This window comes from Hemitrygon akajei, chromosome 19, assembly GCF_048418815.1.
Source record: "Hemitrygon akajei chromosome 19, sHemAka1.3, whole genome shotgun sequence".
Lineage (NCBI taxonomy): Eukaryota > Metazoa > Chordata > Chondrichthyes > Myliobatiformes > Dasyatidae > Hemitrygon > Hemitrygon akajei.
Genome location: NC_133142.1, coordinates 51,016,835 through 51,032,745, shown reverse-complemented (window position 1 = coordinate 51,032,745; position 15,911 = coordinate 51,016,835). Strand labels below are relative to the sequence as shown.

Genomic DNA, 15,911 nt, shown 5'->3' with positions numbered 1-15,911 from the left:
TGCATTGTTTCTAGTTTCACTTGTCATTTTCTGCATTTATCAGCTTGAATTTGTTGGTCTTTTATTATGTATTTTTGATACTTTTGTGTTAACCAACTGGTCCTGTATTGCCAAAAGGAACCACTTTGTTTCTGCGAAGAAATCTCTCAACTCTGAGACAGGTGTTCGATGCTTCCTTGTCAACATCTACTCTGCTCAGGTCGTGGGGATGTCCTCCATGGAGGGTCATGCCCTTCCATTGGTTAACTTTTTTTCTGCAGTGATAATTTCTTCATTTTTCTGGGTTATGCTTTCATTTAAGTTTAGTGGTGTATACTTCTTACCAAAATCGCACATGCTCGCATGGAGAGCTGAATCCTGTTTTCATTGATGAGGATATTTCCTCAGAAGTTTCATTCGACTGTTGTGTAAATTTTTATGTCTGTTATTTCTTTTCCTCCTCCTGTCCTAATGTCTGTTAATCTGCGTTAATCTCTTATTATTATTAATATTTGTTTTTTTTTGTATTTGCACAGTCGGTTGTTTGTTCAAAGTTTAAAGTTCATTTTATTATCAAAGTACATATATGTGACCATATACAATCCTGAGATTCAATCTCTTGTGGGTATATTCAACAAATCTATAAAATGGTAACTATCACAGAATCAGTGGAAGACCACCCAACCATGGCGTTCAATCACAGTACAGAAGACAACAAACTGTGCAAATGCAAAAACAAACAAATAAATAAATAAATAAACAACAAATATTGAGAAAATAAGATGAAGAGACCTTGAAAGTGAGTCCATTGGTTGTGGGAACATTTCAATGATAGGGCAAGTGAAGTTTAGTTCAGGAGCCTGAAGGTTGAGGGGTAGTAATTGTTCCTGAACTTGGTAGTACAAGTCCCGAGCCTCCTGCACCTCCTCCCTGAGGGCAGAATCCAGGAGAGAACATGACCTGGGTGGTGGGGATCCCTGATTATGGAAGCTGCTTTTCAGTATTTCATGTAAATGTGCTCAGTAGTTGGGAGGTCTTCATCCGTGATGGATTGGGCCATATCCAGTACTTTTTGTAGGATTTTCCATTCAAAAGCTTTGGTGTTCCATATCAGGCTGTGATGCAGCCTGTCAATATACCCTCCACTACATATCTATAGAAATTTGTCTAAGTTTTAGATGTCAAGCCGAATCTCCACAAACTTCTAAGGAAGTAGAGGCACTGCCGTGATTTCTTTGTAATTGCACTTAAGTTTTGGTCTAGGACAGGTCTTCAAAAATATTAGCACCAAAGAATTTAAAGTTGCTAACCCTCTCCACCTCTGATGCTCCACTGGCTCATGCACGTCTGGTTTCCTTCTCCTGAAGTCTATAATTAGCTCCTTGGTCTTGCTGACATTGAGTGAAAGGTTGTTGTTAAGACATCACTCAGCCAGATTTTCAATCTCCCTCCTATATGCTGATTCATCACCACCTCTGATTCGACCTACGACAAGTAGTGTCATCAGCAAACTTGAACATGGTATTGGTGCTTAGTCACGCAGTCATCAGTGTAAAGCGAGTAGAACAGTGGGATAAGCACACAGTCTTGTGTTGATGAGGATCGTGGAAGAGGTGTTGTTGCCAATCCAAAGTGACTGGGGTCTACATGTCAGGAAATTCAGAATCCAATTACGCAGGGAAGTATTGAGGCCAAGACCTTGAAGACTATTTATTAGTTTCAAGGGAGTTTTGTCAATCTTTCTGTAAAGTATGTTTCTTTGTTCTACTGCAAATGCCTCCAAGAAAATGAACCTCAGGATAGATATATATGACTCCTTAAGCCAGGGCTGATAATGGGGACAAGCTCCCATTACCTATTAAATGCTCCCATTGACATACAACTCAAATAGCCTCTGACAACCAAGTCCAACTCTTGGCCTTCACGTGTGGCTTAGCTACTAAGCCCAGCGGAACTGTTCCTACTGACAGGAGGTAGTGCCAAGTTGGGTGACTGGTTCCTTAACACCAGTCACTTTGGGCAGATGGGGCTCATCAGTAGTGATTTGCAGCTCATCTAGGAGAAAGAAAACTCTGATCTCAAACCTCCACTGCCTTGTGGCTGTACCCACTCATTGGGGAAGGCTTTGGGAGTAAGCCTTGAGGAAAATAGCTGGAGCTGGAGTCCCTAAGGCAGTCCTATGTTGAGTTCAATGCTGACTGGCAACTCCTGCAACACTGCTGGCAACAAGCGGTATTGGTCTCTGCCGTTCCTTTGGGTCAACCAGGTTCGTCAAGAGGGGGAGCTTGCTACATGGGCAACAGTTTGCTCTCCATGTAGTACTACCCCGGCTAGCCTACCCAGACAGCTAGGATGCAACATTCATGTCGACCCTGATCAACAGAGGCCTTCCAGACGTACTTTGATAATAAATTTGCTTTTAACTTTGAATAGATATGTCCCGAGGAAATGGTCGCCCAGTCAACACTGGTAGAGGAAACACACTGTAGCACTGAACGCAGGAAAGTAGATTGGAAGATATATGTGCAGTGAATCGGCAGAAGGCCTGTTTGGATACCTAGACCGTGTGTCTTTTTCCAGAGTAGTGAGAGTCCCAGAATCAGAATCCAGTTTAATACCTGTTCCACTCCCCTCCCGCGGTACACCACTCTCACAATTCCCAACATCTTCTTCTCCCGCCAGATTTACAGAAGTGCTCTGCACAACAAATATCACCACACACAGTACTATGCAAAAGCCTTAGTTATGTGTGTGTGTGTGTGTGTGTGTGTGTATATGTATATGTATATATTAACTGAAATACATAAATACACTATATATTACAATGACAAATATAAAAATATAAACAAGTAGTGCAAAAACCAAGCAAAATTACTGAGGTAGTGTTCATGGGCCCTCTGATGGCAGAGGGGAAGAAGTTATTCCTAAAATGTTGAGTGTGTGTCTTTAGTCTCCTGTACCTTCTTAATGATAAATGCTGTCTTTTTGAGGCATCCCTCTTGAATCAGAATCAGGTTTTTTACCACTGACATATGTCGTGCAATAAATACACTGTTTTGCGCAACTGTACAGTACAATGCATGAAATGTATTCATGATTTGTGCATATATGTCAAACTCAAGGCCCGCGAAATAATATCTAATTACTATTAAAGCTGGCCCCAGTAATCGAAGCGCCTATGGCGTATGATATGGCTAATGCTGAGTTTATTCAGGTACCAGGTTTTCAGGGTTTTTAGTGTTTATTCGGCAGTCTTCTTCATAAGAAACGGAATTTGTGAAGTGAAGCACTTTGTAGTTATAGCAGAGACTGAGACACATGAGAGCAGGCTGAAAAAACGGAGGCAACGAAAGCTGCATTCGCACACGTCCGACTGATCCGGCCCGTGACCTAAAATGAGTTTGACACCCCTGTGTTAATGTGTTCATAAATGATTAGTTATGAGTGAAAAAGTACATTTTTTTCCGTTGGGTTCTTTTGTTTTGGTTAAAAACAGTTCAAACATTAAAGATTTTTCTAAACCATAAAGCTCATCTCACCTCCCAATATCCCAAGTCAGAAGCTCGGCCCCTACGATCGCCTACTCTGGGTCTAACTGAGAATTATGCTCTCACTCCCCTTCCCGCAGCGTCCAGGCAACAGGGAGGAATTCCTGCCGGTGTTATTATTAAAACAAGGCGCGGGATTGCCCTATAACGGTGCCAGAGGTCGCCCTCGGCACTGGCTGTGAGGAGTGCCCCAGGGTGGTGGAACGGCGGGGGTGCAGGGACTCCGGGCAGTTTTGACTTGCGGGGCAGGCTGATATCCCGGGTGTGGCAGGCACTTCGTGGTGGGGGGTGGTTGCGGAGAAGTCCTCGCCACCGCTTCCTACGACCGACCTTCTCCTTTCGCCACTCAGGCACGCTGTACTTCCCGTCCATTCGAGCGGCTCGACCAGTCGGTAGCAAATTTGCTGCGAGCCATGGCCGAGACTAAACCGAACAGCGCCGAGCAGAAGTTCATCGGTGGCATCACGAAAGAAATCGACCTGGTGAACCGCGACCCCAACCGCATCAACGAGGATGTGGTCAAGGTAGAAACCGCTTCCTCTATTGTAACCTGCATGCGCTGGGGAATCCCAAACCCGTTCATCCATTCATTAACCCGTGCCCTTCATTTTGCACACACACCTGCCTTTTAATAATGTTACACTATTCAAAACAAACGCGCGCCTTCAAGTTTACTCCAATTTCTAAAGGCTAATTGCACTTCATTATTGACCGTTTCGCCCACCTCTCCAGTCATTTTTTTTGGGAAGGGGGAAGTGTTACCGTTTTAAATGCGTGCCTACCCTAAATATACCGAGCCCCGAGGTGTTGACAGCCGCTCTATAATTAACCCGCCGTGCTCTGTTATGAATGTACAGACTCTGGATTGAATTGCACTTACTGTAGTACGGAATGCGATTCGATATTAACCACAGTTGTAAAGTTAAATTTTCATTGATTATCTCACATGTGGCGGCGGCCGGATATCATTTACCGAAAAGAGGATTACTTTAAACGGGAGCTTTAAAACAAAACAAGAGTTCAAAAAAAAGCTTTTATGAGGTAAAATCTTTGACAATCAACAGAATGTTGTTGATACCCTGGGAAGTATGCATTGCAAGATCCTCCAAACATTCATCCCACAGTAGGTTTTCTGGAGACTCCTGCTCCAGCTCCTTGTACCTCTCGCCCACCCCCAACTTGTCCAATCCCTTCCTACCTACATCTGGGAAACATGCTTGCTTTCCACCATGCAGTTACTTCCACTGCCTCATCTTCATGGTGGACGTCCATCCCCGATATGGAAGGCCTTGGGTCTCTGTAGCTTTCTAGAACATAAATCCAACCAATTCCACAGGGCGCTAACACACAGGAGGAGAAATAGACTACTTGGCCTATCGAGTCTGTTTTGCTGTTCCACCATGGCTGATTACTACCTCTCTCAACCCCATTCTCCTGCTTTTCCCCCATGACCTTTGACACCCTTACTAATCAAGAGCCTATCAACTTCAGCTTTAAACATACCCAGTAACTTGGCCCCTACAGCTGTCTGCGGTAATGAATTCTGCAGATTCACTATCCTCTGGCTAAAGTAAATTCCTCCTCATCTCCATTCTAAAGAGATGCCTTTTCATCGAGTAACTCTCTCCTCTACTTGAGCGAACTTGTTCGTACCCTGAGCAACTTCTCTTTTGATTCATCCCACAATCAAGTGTGTAACCATGGGCACAGGCACGGGCTCCAGCTATGCCTGCCCTTTTGTTGGCTAGACGGAGTCGTCCACTTTCCAAACTCACTCTGGCACCGCTCCCCAACTCCTTCTCCACTACGTGCATTTAAAGTGAGAGGAGGAATGTTTAAAGGAGATGTGCGGGGTAAGTTTATTTTCACTGAGATTGATGAGTACCTGAAATATGCTGTCAGGGGCAGTAGTGGAAGCAGATACAGACAGACAGACAGACATACCTTATTGATCCCAAAGGAAATTGGGTTTCGTTACAGCTGCACCAACCAAGAATAGTGAAGAAATATAGCAATATAAAACCATAACTAATTAAATAATAATAATAAGTTAATCATGCCAAGTGGAAATAAGTCCAGGACCAGCCTATTGGCTCAGGGTGTCTGACACTCCAAGGGAGGAGTTGTAAAGTTTGATGGCCACAGATAGGAATGACTTCCTATGATGCTCAGTGTTACATCTCGGTGGAATGAGTCTCTGGCTGAATGTACTCCTGTGCCTAACCAGTACATTATGGAGTGGATGGGAGTCATTGTCCAAGATGGTATGCAACTTGGACAGCATCCTCTTTTCAGACACCACCGTCAGAGAGTCCAGTTCCACCCCCACAACATCACTGGCCTTACGAATGAGTTTGTTGATTCTGTTGGTGTCTGCTACCCTCAGCCTGCTGCCCCAGCACACAACAGCAAACATGATAGCACTGGCCACCACAGACTCGTAGAACATCCTCAGCATCGTCCGGCAGATGTTAAAGGACCTCAGTCTCCTCAGGAAATAGAGATAGAAACATAGAAAATAGATGCAGGAGTAGGCTATTCGGCCCTTCAAGCCTGCACCGCCATTGAGTATGATCATGGCTGATCATCGAACTCAGAACCCTGTACCTGCTTTCTCTCCATACCCCCTGATCCCTTTAGCCACAAGGGCCATATCTAACTTCCTCTTAAATATAGCCATTGAACCAGCCTCAACTGTTTCCTTGGCAGAGAATTCCACCGATCCACCACTCTCTGTGTGAAGAAGTTTTTCCTCATCTCGGTCCTAAAAGGCTTCCCCTTTATCCTTAAACTGTGACCCCTTGTTCTGGACTTCCCCAACATCGGAAACAATCTTCCTGCATCTAGCCTGTCCAATCCCTTTAGAATTTTATATGTTTCAATAAGATACCCCCTCAATCTTCTAAATTCCAGTGAGTATAAGCCTAGTCGATCCAGTCTTTCTTCATATGAAAATCCTGCCATCCCAGGAATCAATCTGGTGAACCTTCTCTGTACTCCCTCTATGGCAAGAATGTCTTTCCTCAGATTAGGGGACCAAAACTGCACACAATACTCTAGGTGCGGTCTCACCAAGGCCTTGTACAACTGCAGTAGAACCTCCCTGCTCCTGTACTCAAATCCTTTTGCTATGAATGCCAACATACCATTTGCCTTTTTCACTGCATGCTGTACCTGCATGCCCACCTTCAATGACTGGTGTACAATGACACCCAGGTCTGGTTGCATCTCCCCTTTTCCTAATCGGCCACTGTTCAGATAATAATCTGTTTTCCTGTTCTTGCAACCAAAGTGGATAACCTCACATTTATCCACATTAAATTGCATCTGCCATGAATTTGCCCACTCCCCTAACCTATCCAAGTCACCCTGCATCCTCTTAGCATCCTCCTCAGAGCTAACACCGCTGCCCAGCTTCGTGTCATCCACAAACTTGGAGATGCTGCATTTAATTCCCTCATCTAAATCATTAATATATATTGTAAACAACTGGGGTCCCAGCACTGAGCCTTGCGGTACCCCACTAGTCACTGCCTGCCATTCTGAAAAGGTCCCGTTTACTCCCACTCTTTGCTTCCTGTCTGCCAACCAATTCTCTATCCACATCAATACCATACCCCCAATACCATGTGCTTTAAGTTTGCACACTAATCTCCTGTGTGGACCTTGTCAAAAGCCTTTTGAAAATCTAAATATACCACATCCACTGGCTCTCCCCCATCCACTCTACTAGTTACATCTTCAAAAAATTCTATAAGATTCGTCAGACATGATTTTCCTTTCACAAATCCATGCTGACTTTGTCTGATGATTTCACCGCTTTCCAAATGTGCTGTTATCACATCTTTGATAACTGACTCTAGCATTTTCCCCACCACCGATGTCAGACTAACCGGTCTATAATTCCCCAGTTTTTCTCTCCCTCCTTTTTTAAAAAGTGGGGTTACATTAGACACTCTCCAATGCTCAGGAACTAATCCAGAATCTAAGGAGTTTTGAAAAATTATCACTAATGCATCCACTATTTCTTGGGCTACTTCCTTAAGCACTCTGGGATGCAGACCATCTGGCCCTGGGGATTTATCAGCCTTTAATCCCTTCAATTTACCGAACACCACTTCCCTACTAATATGTATTTCCCTCAGTTCCTCCATCTCACTAGACCCTCGGTCCCTTACTATTTCCAGAAGATTATTTATGTCCTCCTTAGTGAAGACAGAACCAAAGTAGTCATTCAATTGGTCTGCCATGTCCTTGTTCCCCATGATCAATTCACCTGTTTCTGACTGTAAGGGACCTACATTTGTCTTGACCAATCTTTTTCTTTTCACATATCTATAAAAGCTTTTACAGTCAGTTTTTATGTTCCCTGCCAGCTTTCTCTCATAATCTTTTTTCCCTTTTCTAATTAAACCCTTTGTCCTCCTCTGCTGGTCTCTGAATTTCTCCCAGTCCTCAGATGTGCCGCTTTTTTTTGCTACTTTATATGTTTCTTCTTTGGACTTGATACTATCCCTAATTTCCCTTGTCAGCCACGGGTGCACTACCTTCCCTGGTTGATTCTTTTGCCAAACTGGGATGAACAATTGTTGTAGTTCATCCATGCGATCTTTAAATGCTTGCCATTGCATATCCACCGTCAACCCTTGAAGTATCATTTGCCGTCTATCTTAGCTAATTCACGTCTCATACCTTCAAAGTTACCCTTCTTTAAGTTCAGAACCTTTGTTTCTGTATTAACTATGTCACTCTCCATCTTAATGAAGAATTCCACCATATTATGGTCACTCTTACCCAAGGGGCCTTGCACGACAAGATTGCTAACTAACCCTTCCTCATTGCTCAATACCCAATCTAGAATGGCCTGCTCTCTAGTTGGTTCCTCGACATGTTGGTTCAGAAAACCATCCCGCATACATGCCAAGAAATCCTCTTCCTCAGCACCCTTACCAATTTGGTTCACCCAATCTATATGTAGATTGAAGTCACCCATTATAGCTACTGTTCCTTTATTGCACGCATATCTAATTTCCTGTTTAATGCCATCCCCAACCTCACTACTACTGTTAGGTGGCCTGTACACAACTCCCACCAGCGTTTTCTGCCCCTTAGTGTTATGCGGCTCTACCCATATCGATTCCACATCCTCCAGGCTAATGGCTTTCCTTTCTATTGCATTAATCTCCTCTCTAACCAGCAATGCTACCCCACCTCCTTTTCTTTCCTGTCTATCCCTCCTGAATATTGAATATCCCTGGATGTTGAGCTCCCATCCTTGGTCACCCTGGAGCCATGTCTCTGTGATCCCAACTATATCATATTCATTAGTAACTATCTGCACATTCAATTCATCCACCTTGTTACGAATGCTCCTCGCATTGACACACAAAGCCTTCAGGCTTGTTTTTACAACACTCTTAGCCCTTATACAATTATGTTGAAAAGTGGCTCTTTTTGCTTTTTGCCCTGGATTTGCCTGCCTGCCACTTTTACTTTTCACCTTACTACTTTTTGCTTCTACCCTCATTTTACATCCCTCTGTCTCTCTGCACTTGTTCCCATCCCCCTGCCACATTAGTTTAAAGCCTCCTGAAGAGCAGTAGCAAACGCTCCCCCTAGGACATTGGTTCCAGTCCAGCCCAGGTGCAGACCGTTCTGTTTATACCGGTCCCACCTCCCCCAGAACTGGTTCCAATGCCCCAGAAATTTGAATCCCTCCCCCTTGCACCATTTTTCAAGCCACGTATTCATCTGAAATATCCTCCTATTTCTACTCTGACTAGCACGTGGCACTGGTAGTAATCCAGAGATTATTATCTTTGTGGTCCTACTTTTTAGTTTATTTCCTAACTCCCTAAATTCACCTTGTAGGACCTCATCCCATTTTTTACCTATATCATTGGTACCTATGTGCACCACGACCACTGGCTGTTCACCCTCCCACTCCAGAATGTCCTGCAGCTGCTCAGAGACATCCTTGACCCTTGCACCAGGGAGGCAACATACCATCCTGGAGTCTCGTTTGTGGCCGCAGAAACTCCTATCCATTCCCCTTACAATCGAATCCCCTATCACTATAGCTCTCCCACTCCTTTTCCTTCCCTCCTGTGCCGCAGAGCCACCCATGGTGCAATGAACTCGGCTGCTGCTGCCTTCCCCTGATGAGACATCTTCCCTAACAGTATCCAAAACAGTATATCTGTTTAGGAGAGAGATGACCCCAGGGGACTCCTGCACTACCTGCCTACTGCTACGCTGTCTAGTGGCCACCCCTTCCCTTTCTGCCTGTATAGCCTTTACCTGCGGTGTGGCCAACTCACTGAACGTGCTATTCACAACTTTCTCAGCATCGCGGATGCTGCAGTATGAATCCAATCGCAGCTCCAGACGCTCAATGCGGTCTGCCAGAAATTGCAGCTGGACACACTTCCTGCACACATAGTCGTCAGGGACACTGGAAGTATCCCTGATTTCCCACATGCTGCAGGATGAACAAACCACGGGGCCGATCTCAGCTGCCATGACCTACCCAATACTTGCCTCAACTTTTGAAACTTTCTCCTTTGAAAGGAACTTACCCAGCCTTACCTCACTTGGAGTGAAGCTCGTCCTCAGCCTCTTCTCGTCGAAGCCTCTCGAGTCAAAGTCTCAAATCTCCACTTCTTCACTGGCCCACTCACTCACTGGCCGCTTTCCACAGGATCACAGATGGCTCTGCCCCTTCTTGTAGACAGCCTCAGTGTTCTTTGACCAGTCCAGTTTATTGTCCATTCATATCCCCAGGTATTTGTAATCCTCCACCATGTCCACACTGACCCCTTGGATGGAAACAGGGGTCACCGGTGCCTTAGCCCTCCTCAGGTCCATCACCAGCTCCTTAGACTTTTTCACATTAAGCTGCAGATGATTCTGCTCGCACCATGTGACAAAGTTTCCCACCGTAGGCCTGTACTCTGCCTCATCTCCCCTGCTGTTGCATCCAACTATGGCAGAGTCATCAGAAAACTTCAGAAGATGGCAAGACTCTATGTTGTAGTTGAAGTCCAAGGTGTAGACGGTGAAGAGAAAGGGAGACAGGACAGTCCCCTGTGGAGCTTCAGTGCTGCTGACCACTCTGTGTGACACACAGTGTTGCAAGCGCACGTACTGTGGTCTGCCAGTCAGGTAATCAATAATCCATGACACCAGGGAAGCATCCACCTGCATCACTGTCAGCTTCTCACCCAGCAGAGCAGGGAAGATGGTGTTGAACGCACTGGAGAAGTCAAAAAACATGACCCTCACAGTGCTTGCCAGCTTGTCCAGGTGGGCGTAGATACAGTTCAGCAGGTAGACAATAGCATCCTCAACTCCTAGTCGGGGCTGGTAGGTGAACTGGAGGGGGTCTAAGTGTGGCCTAACCATAGGCCAGAGCTGCTCTGGCACAAGTCTCTCCAGGGTCTTCATGATGTGGGAGGTCAATGCCACCGGTCTGTAGTCATTGGAGCCACTGGGGCGCGGCGTCTTCCGTACAGGGACGAGGCAGGACGTCTTCCACAGCACAGGAACCCTCTGGAGACTCAGGCTCAGGTTGAAGACATGGTGAAGTACTCCACATAGCTGGGGCGCACAGGCTTTGAGCACCCTGGGGCTGACACCATCCGGCCCTGCAGCCTTGCTTGGGTGGAGACGTTTCAGCTGTCTTCTCACCTGTTCAGCTGTGAAGCCCACTGTGGAGTTTTCAGGTGGGGGAGGGCTGTAGTCACGAGAGCAGGGTAGAGGGCTGTGAGGAGGGGTAGGAGGGGAGAGTGGAGTATGTGTTGGTTGGGGGCTGACAACAGATGAATCATGTGGGGGATGGGCTGGGGCCACAGTGTCAAATCTGTTGAAGAACAGGTTAAGTTCGTTGGCCCTGTCCACACTGCCTTCAGCTCCTCTGTTGCTAGTTTGCCGGAACCCAGTGATGGTTCTCATCCCACTCCAGACCTCTCTCATGTTGTTCTGCTGGAGTTTCCACTCAAGCTTCCTCCTATACCTGTCTTTAGCCTCCCTGATCTTGGCTTTCAGGTCCCTCTGTATTGTCCTCAGCTCCTCCCTATTTCCATCTCTAAACACCCTCTTTTTAGCGTTCAGGATGTCCTTAACGTCCTTTGTTACCCATGGCTTGTTATTTGAATAACAAAGGACAGTTCTTGCTGGAACATTGCAGTCCACACAGAAGTTGATATAACCAGTGATGCACTCTGTGAGCCCATCAACGTCCTCTCCATGTGGCTCACAGAGGGCCTGCCAGTCTGTCGCCTCAAAACAACCCTGGAGTGCCTCATAAGCCTCCCCCGACCATTTCCTCACTGTCCTCGAGGTTGCAGGTTTACTCTTCACCAGAGGCACGTAGCAGGGTTTGAGATGCACCAGGTTGTGTTCTGACCTTCCCAGTGGGGGGGATTATGATAGTAATGTCTAAGAGGTCTTTAGATAGACACATCAATATGCAGAGAGTGGAGGGATATGGATTATGCACCGGCAGAAGAGATATATTTGACTTAGTAACATGGTTAGTGCAGAAACTGTGGACTAAAGGGATAATTTCCTGTGCTGGTCTGTTCCATGTGCTATATGCTCTACATTGACAGCTGTATTGGTGCTGCCTCCTGCACTTATAGAACTTGTTAATTTAATCAAGTTTGCTATTAACCACCATGTCTTTAGTTCAGAAGAAGGGATGAAACCTGAATAGTCAACTGGGAGTTTTTTTCTCTGCCGATGCTGCCTAACTCACTGAGTTCCTGCAGCTGTTTGATACTTGTACTCTGTTTTCTGGCATTGCGGAGAAATGAAAACTGTCCAAGACATCATGGACCTCGCTGTCCTTCATCACCTTCGCTAGGGAAGACACAAACAATCTCCCAGATGTAATAGTGGCCAAAGGAACTGGGGTAAAGGATGAACTGAAGGAAATTTATATTAGGCAAGAAACGGTGTTGGATAGACTGTTGAGTCTGAAGGCTGATAAGTCCCCGGGACCTGATGGTCTGCATCCCAGGGTACTTAAAGAGGTGGATCTAGAAATCGTGGATACATTGGTAATCATTTTCCAATGTTCTATAGATTCAGGAACAGTTCCTGCTGATTGGAGGGTGGCTAATTGTTGTCCCACTTTTCAAGAAAGGAGGGAGAGAGGAAACAGGGAATTATAGACCGGTTAGCCTGACATCAGTGGTGGGAAAGATGCTGGAGTCAATTATAAAAGAGGAAATTACGACACATTTGGATAGCAGTAGAAGGATCAGTCCGAGTCAGCATGGATTTATGAAGGGAAATTCATGCTTGACTAATCTTCTGGAGTTTTTTGAGTATGTAACTATGAAAATGGACAAGGGAGAGCCAGTGGATGTAGTGTACCTGGACTTCCAGAAAGCTTTTGATAAAGTCCCACACAGGAGATTAGTGGGCAAAATTAGGGCATATGGTATTGGGGGCAGAGTACAGACATGGATTGAAAATTGGCTGGCTGACAGGAAACAAAGAGTAGTGATTAATGGGTCCCTTTTGGAATGGCAGGCTGTGACCAATGGGGTACCGCAAGGTTTGGTGCTGGGACTGCAGCTGTTTACAATATACATTAATGATTTAGATGAAGGGATTAAAAGTAACATTAGCAAATTTGCTGATGACACAAAGCTGGGTGGCAGTGTGAAATGTCAGGAGGATGTTATGAAAATGCAGGGTGACTTGGACAGGTTGGGTGAGTGGGCAAATGTATGGCAGATGCAGTTTAATGTGGATAAGTGTGAGGTTATCCACTTTGGTGGCAAGAACAGGAAGGCAGATTACTATCTAAATGGAGTCAAGTTAGGAAAAGGGGAAGTACAACGAGATCTAGGTGTTCTTGTACGTCAGTCAATGAAAGCAAGCATGCAGGTACAGCAGGCAGTGAAGAAAGCTAATGGCATGCTGGCTTTTATAACAAGAGGAATTGAGTACAGGAGTAAAGAGGTCCTTCTGCAGCTGTACAGGGCCCTGGTGAGACCCCACCTGGAGTATTGTGTGCAGTTTTGGTCTCCAAATTTGAGGAAGGACATTCTTGCTATTGAGGGAGTGCAGCGTAGGTTCACAAGGTTAATTCACGGAATGGCGGGACTGTCATATGTTGAAAGATTGGAGCGACTGGGCTTGTATACACTGGAATTTAGAAGGATGAGAGGGGATCTGATTGAAACATATAAGATTATTAAGGGATTGGACACACTGGAGGCAGGAAGCATGTTCCCGCTGATGGGTGAGTCCAGAACTAGAGGCCACAGTTTAAGAATAAGGGGTAGAACAGAGATGCGGAAAAACTTTTTCACCCAGAGAGTGGTGGATATGTGGAATGCTCTGCCCCAGAAGGCAGTGGAGGCCAAGTCTCTGGATGCATTCAAGAGAGAGTTAGATAGAGCTCTTATAGATAGCGGGGTCAAGGGATATGGGGAGAGGGCAGGAACGGGGTACTGATTGTGTATGATCAACCATGATCACAGTGAATGGCGGTGCTGTCTAGAAGGGCCGACTGGCCTACCCCTGCACCTACTGTCTATTGTCTATTGTCTATTATCATATCAATCCATGGGATCTTTTGCCTGGATGTATAAGACAAGATGTGTTTAACATCTCATATAAATAACCACATTTCTAAGAGTGAAGCTTGCTCTCTAAAACAGAATCTGAATCAGGTTTATTATCTGACGTATGTTACATTATTTGTTGTTTTGCAGCTCTACATAAGATATACTATAAATTATAATAAAAGTAGGTCTTGCAAAAAGAGGTAGTGTTCATGCATTCAGAAATCTGATGGTGGAGGGGAAGAAGCTGTTTCTAAAATGTTGACTATGTGTCTTCAGGCACCTCCTTTCTGATGGTACCTACCAATGAAATCCTAATGAAATATAGCCACTGGCTATAGGCAGTCTTCATAACTGCAACATGAAGTTGGGCCCAGGAAAGATCTTCGGTGATGTTAATGCCAAGGAACTTGAAACTGCTCACTCTTTCCATTACTGACTCCACAAAAAGGACTGGTGTGTGTTTCCTCAATTTCTTCTTCTTGAAGTCCACAATCAATTCTTTGGTCTTGGTTGAGTGCAAGGTTGTTGTTGCGACACCACTCAACCCCCCAATCTATCTCACTCCTGTACACCTCCCCATCACCATCTGCGATTCCACCGACAGTAGCTGTGTCATTGGCAAATCTATAGATTTATGGAACATTGGAATGCCATTCCATACTCATTGTGTTCATATCAATAAAGTTGGGTTTGAACCCACGGGATTCTTCGTCAGAAGTAAGTGAGAACAATCAGCTTGGCACTGGTACCTTTAATCATATACAGAACATAGAGCACAGCACAGGAATGAGCTCTTCAGCCCACAAGGTCTCTGCCAAACTGTGATATACTGTCTGTGCAGAGCATATTGTGTCCAAGCCCATAAGAACAGCACTTGAGCTTTCAAATAGCTCACGTAAAGGTAACATGTTGGAGAAGCAGATGTTGCTAATGTCTCAACTTGATTCTCATTCAAAGAATCAAGGAAGAATTGGATGCTCCGGTAGTGTAGTGGTTAGCGCCATGCTTTTGCAGCTCGATGCGTTCTGGAGTTCAGAGTTCAGTTTTGGCACTGTCTCTAAGGAGTTTGTATATTATCACCATGACTGCATGAGTTTCCTCAGGGTGCTCTGGTTTCCTTTCACAGTCAAAGACATACTGTTAGTAGGTTAATTGGGCATTGTAAATTGTCCTGTGATTAGGTTGCTGAGCAATGCAGCTTGTTGGACCGGAAAGACCTGTTCTGCACTGTATCTCTGAATAAAAAGAGAGATGTATAAGATCATGAAAAGACAACATAACTTCATTGGACATGTGATTAGGAGAGAGGAATTAGAATGCACGGCAATTACAGGAAAGATTGAAGGGAAGAAAGCAAGAGGAAGGCAAAGACAAATGATGATGGAGACAGCAGCCAGAGAACTGGAAATGAATACCAATGAATTGATCCACGACCTGAAACAGGAGTGTGTGGGCCATGGCAGTCAAAGCTCAATCTGGGCATGGCACCTGATGATGATGATTTCTAAATAAATAAATTGGGAATCACTGAGTGGAATGAAGACTAGCAAGCAGATTGAATAGCTAGATACACAAGGGAATGCTAAGAGACTGGATCCTTTGGTCTGCACTGTATAAGATGGATGCAAAGTAAATTATCATCTGAATACATAAGACGTTACCATATACTACCCTGAGATTCATTTTCTTGCAGGCACTCACAGTACATACAAAGAAATGAAATAGAATCAATGGAAAAACTACACACAAACAGAGACAAACAAACAAACAACCAATGTGCAAAAGAAGACAAACTATG

At 45.0% G+C, this 15,911-nt stretch overlaps 1 protein-coding gene across 1 annotated transcript in view; it reads left to right on the top strand.

Annotated features, from left to right (window-relative positions):
- Nucleotides 1-3,687: 3,687 nt before the first annotated feature.
- Nucleotides 3,688-15,911, top strand: part of cav3 (caveolin 3) — a 38,880-nt gene continuing 26,656 nt past the window's right edge. The window contains exon 1 of the mRNA XM_073072934.1: nt 3,688-4,051. Coding sequence (XP_072929035.1) covers nt 3,941-4,051 — 111 coding nt within the window. The 5' untranslated portion in view covers nt 3,688-3,940. The remainder of the gene's footprint in view (nt 4,052-15,911) is intronic.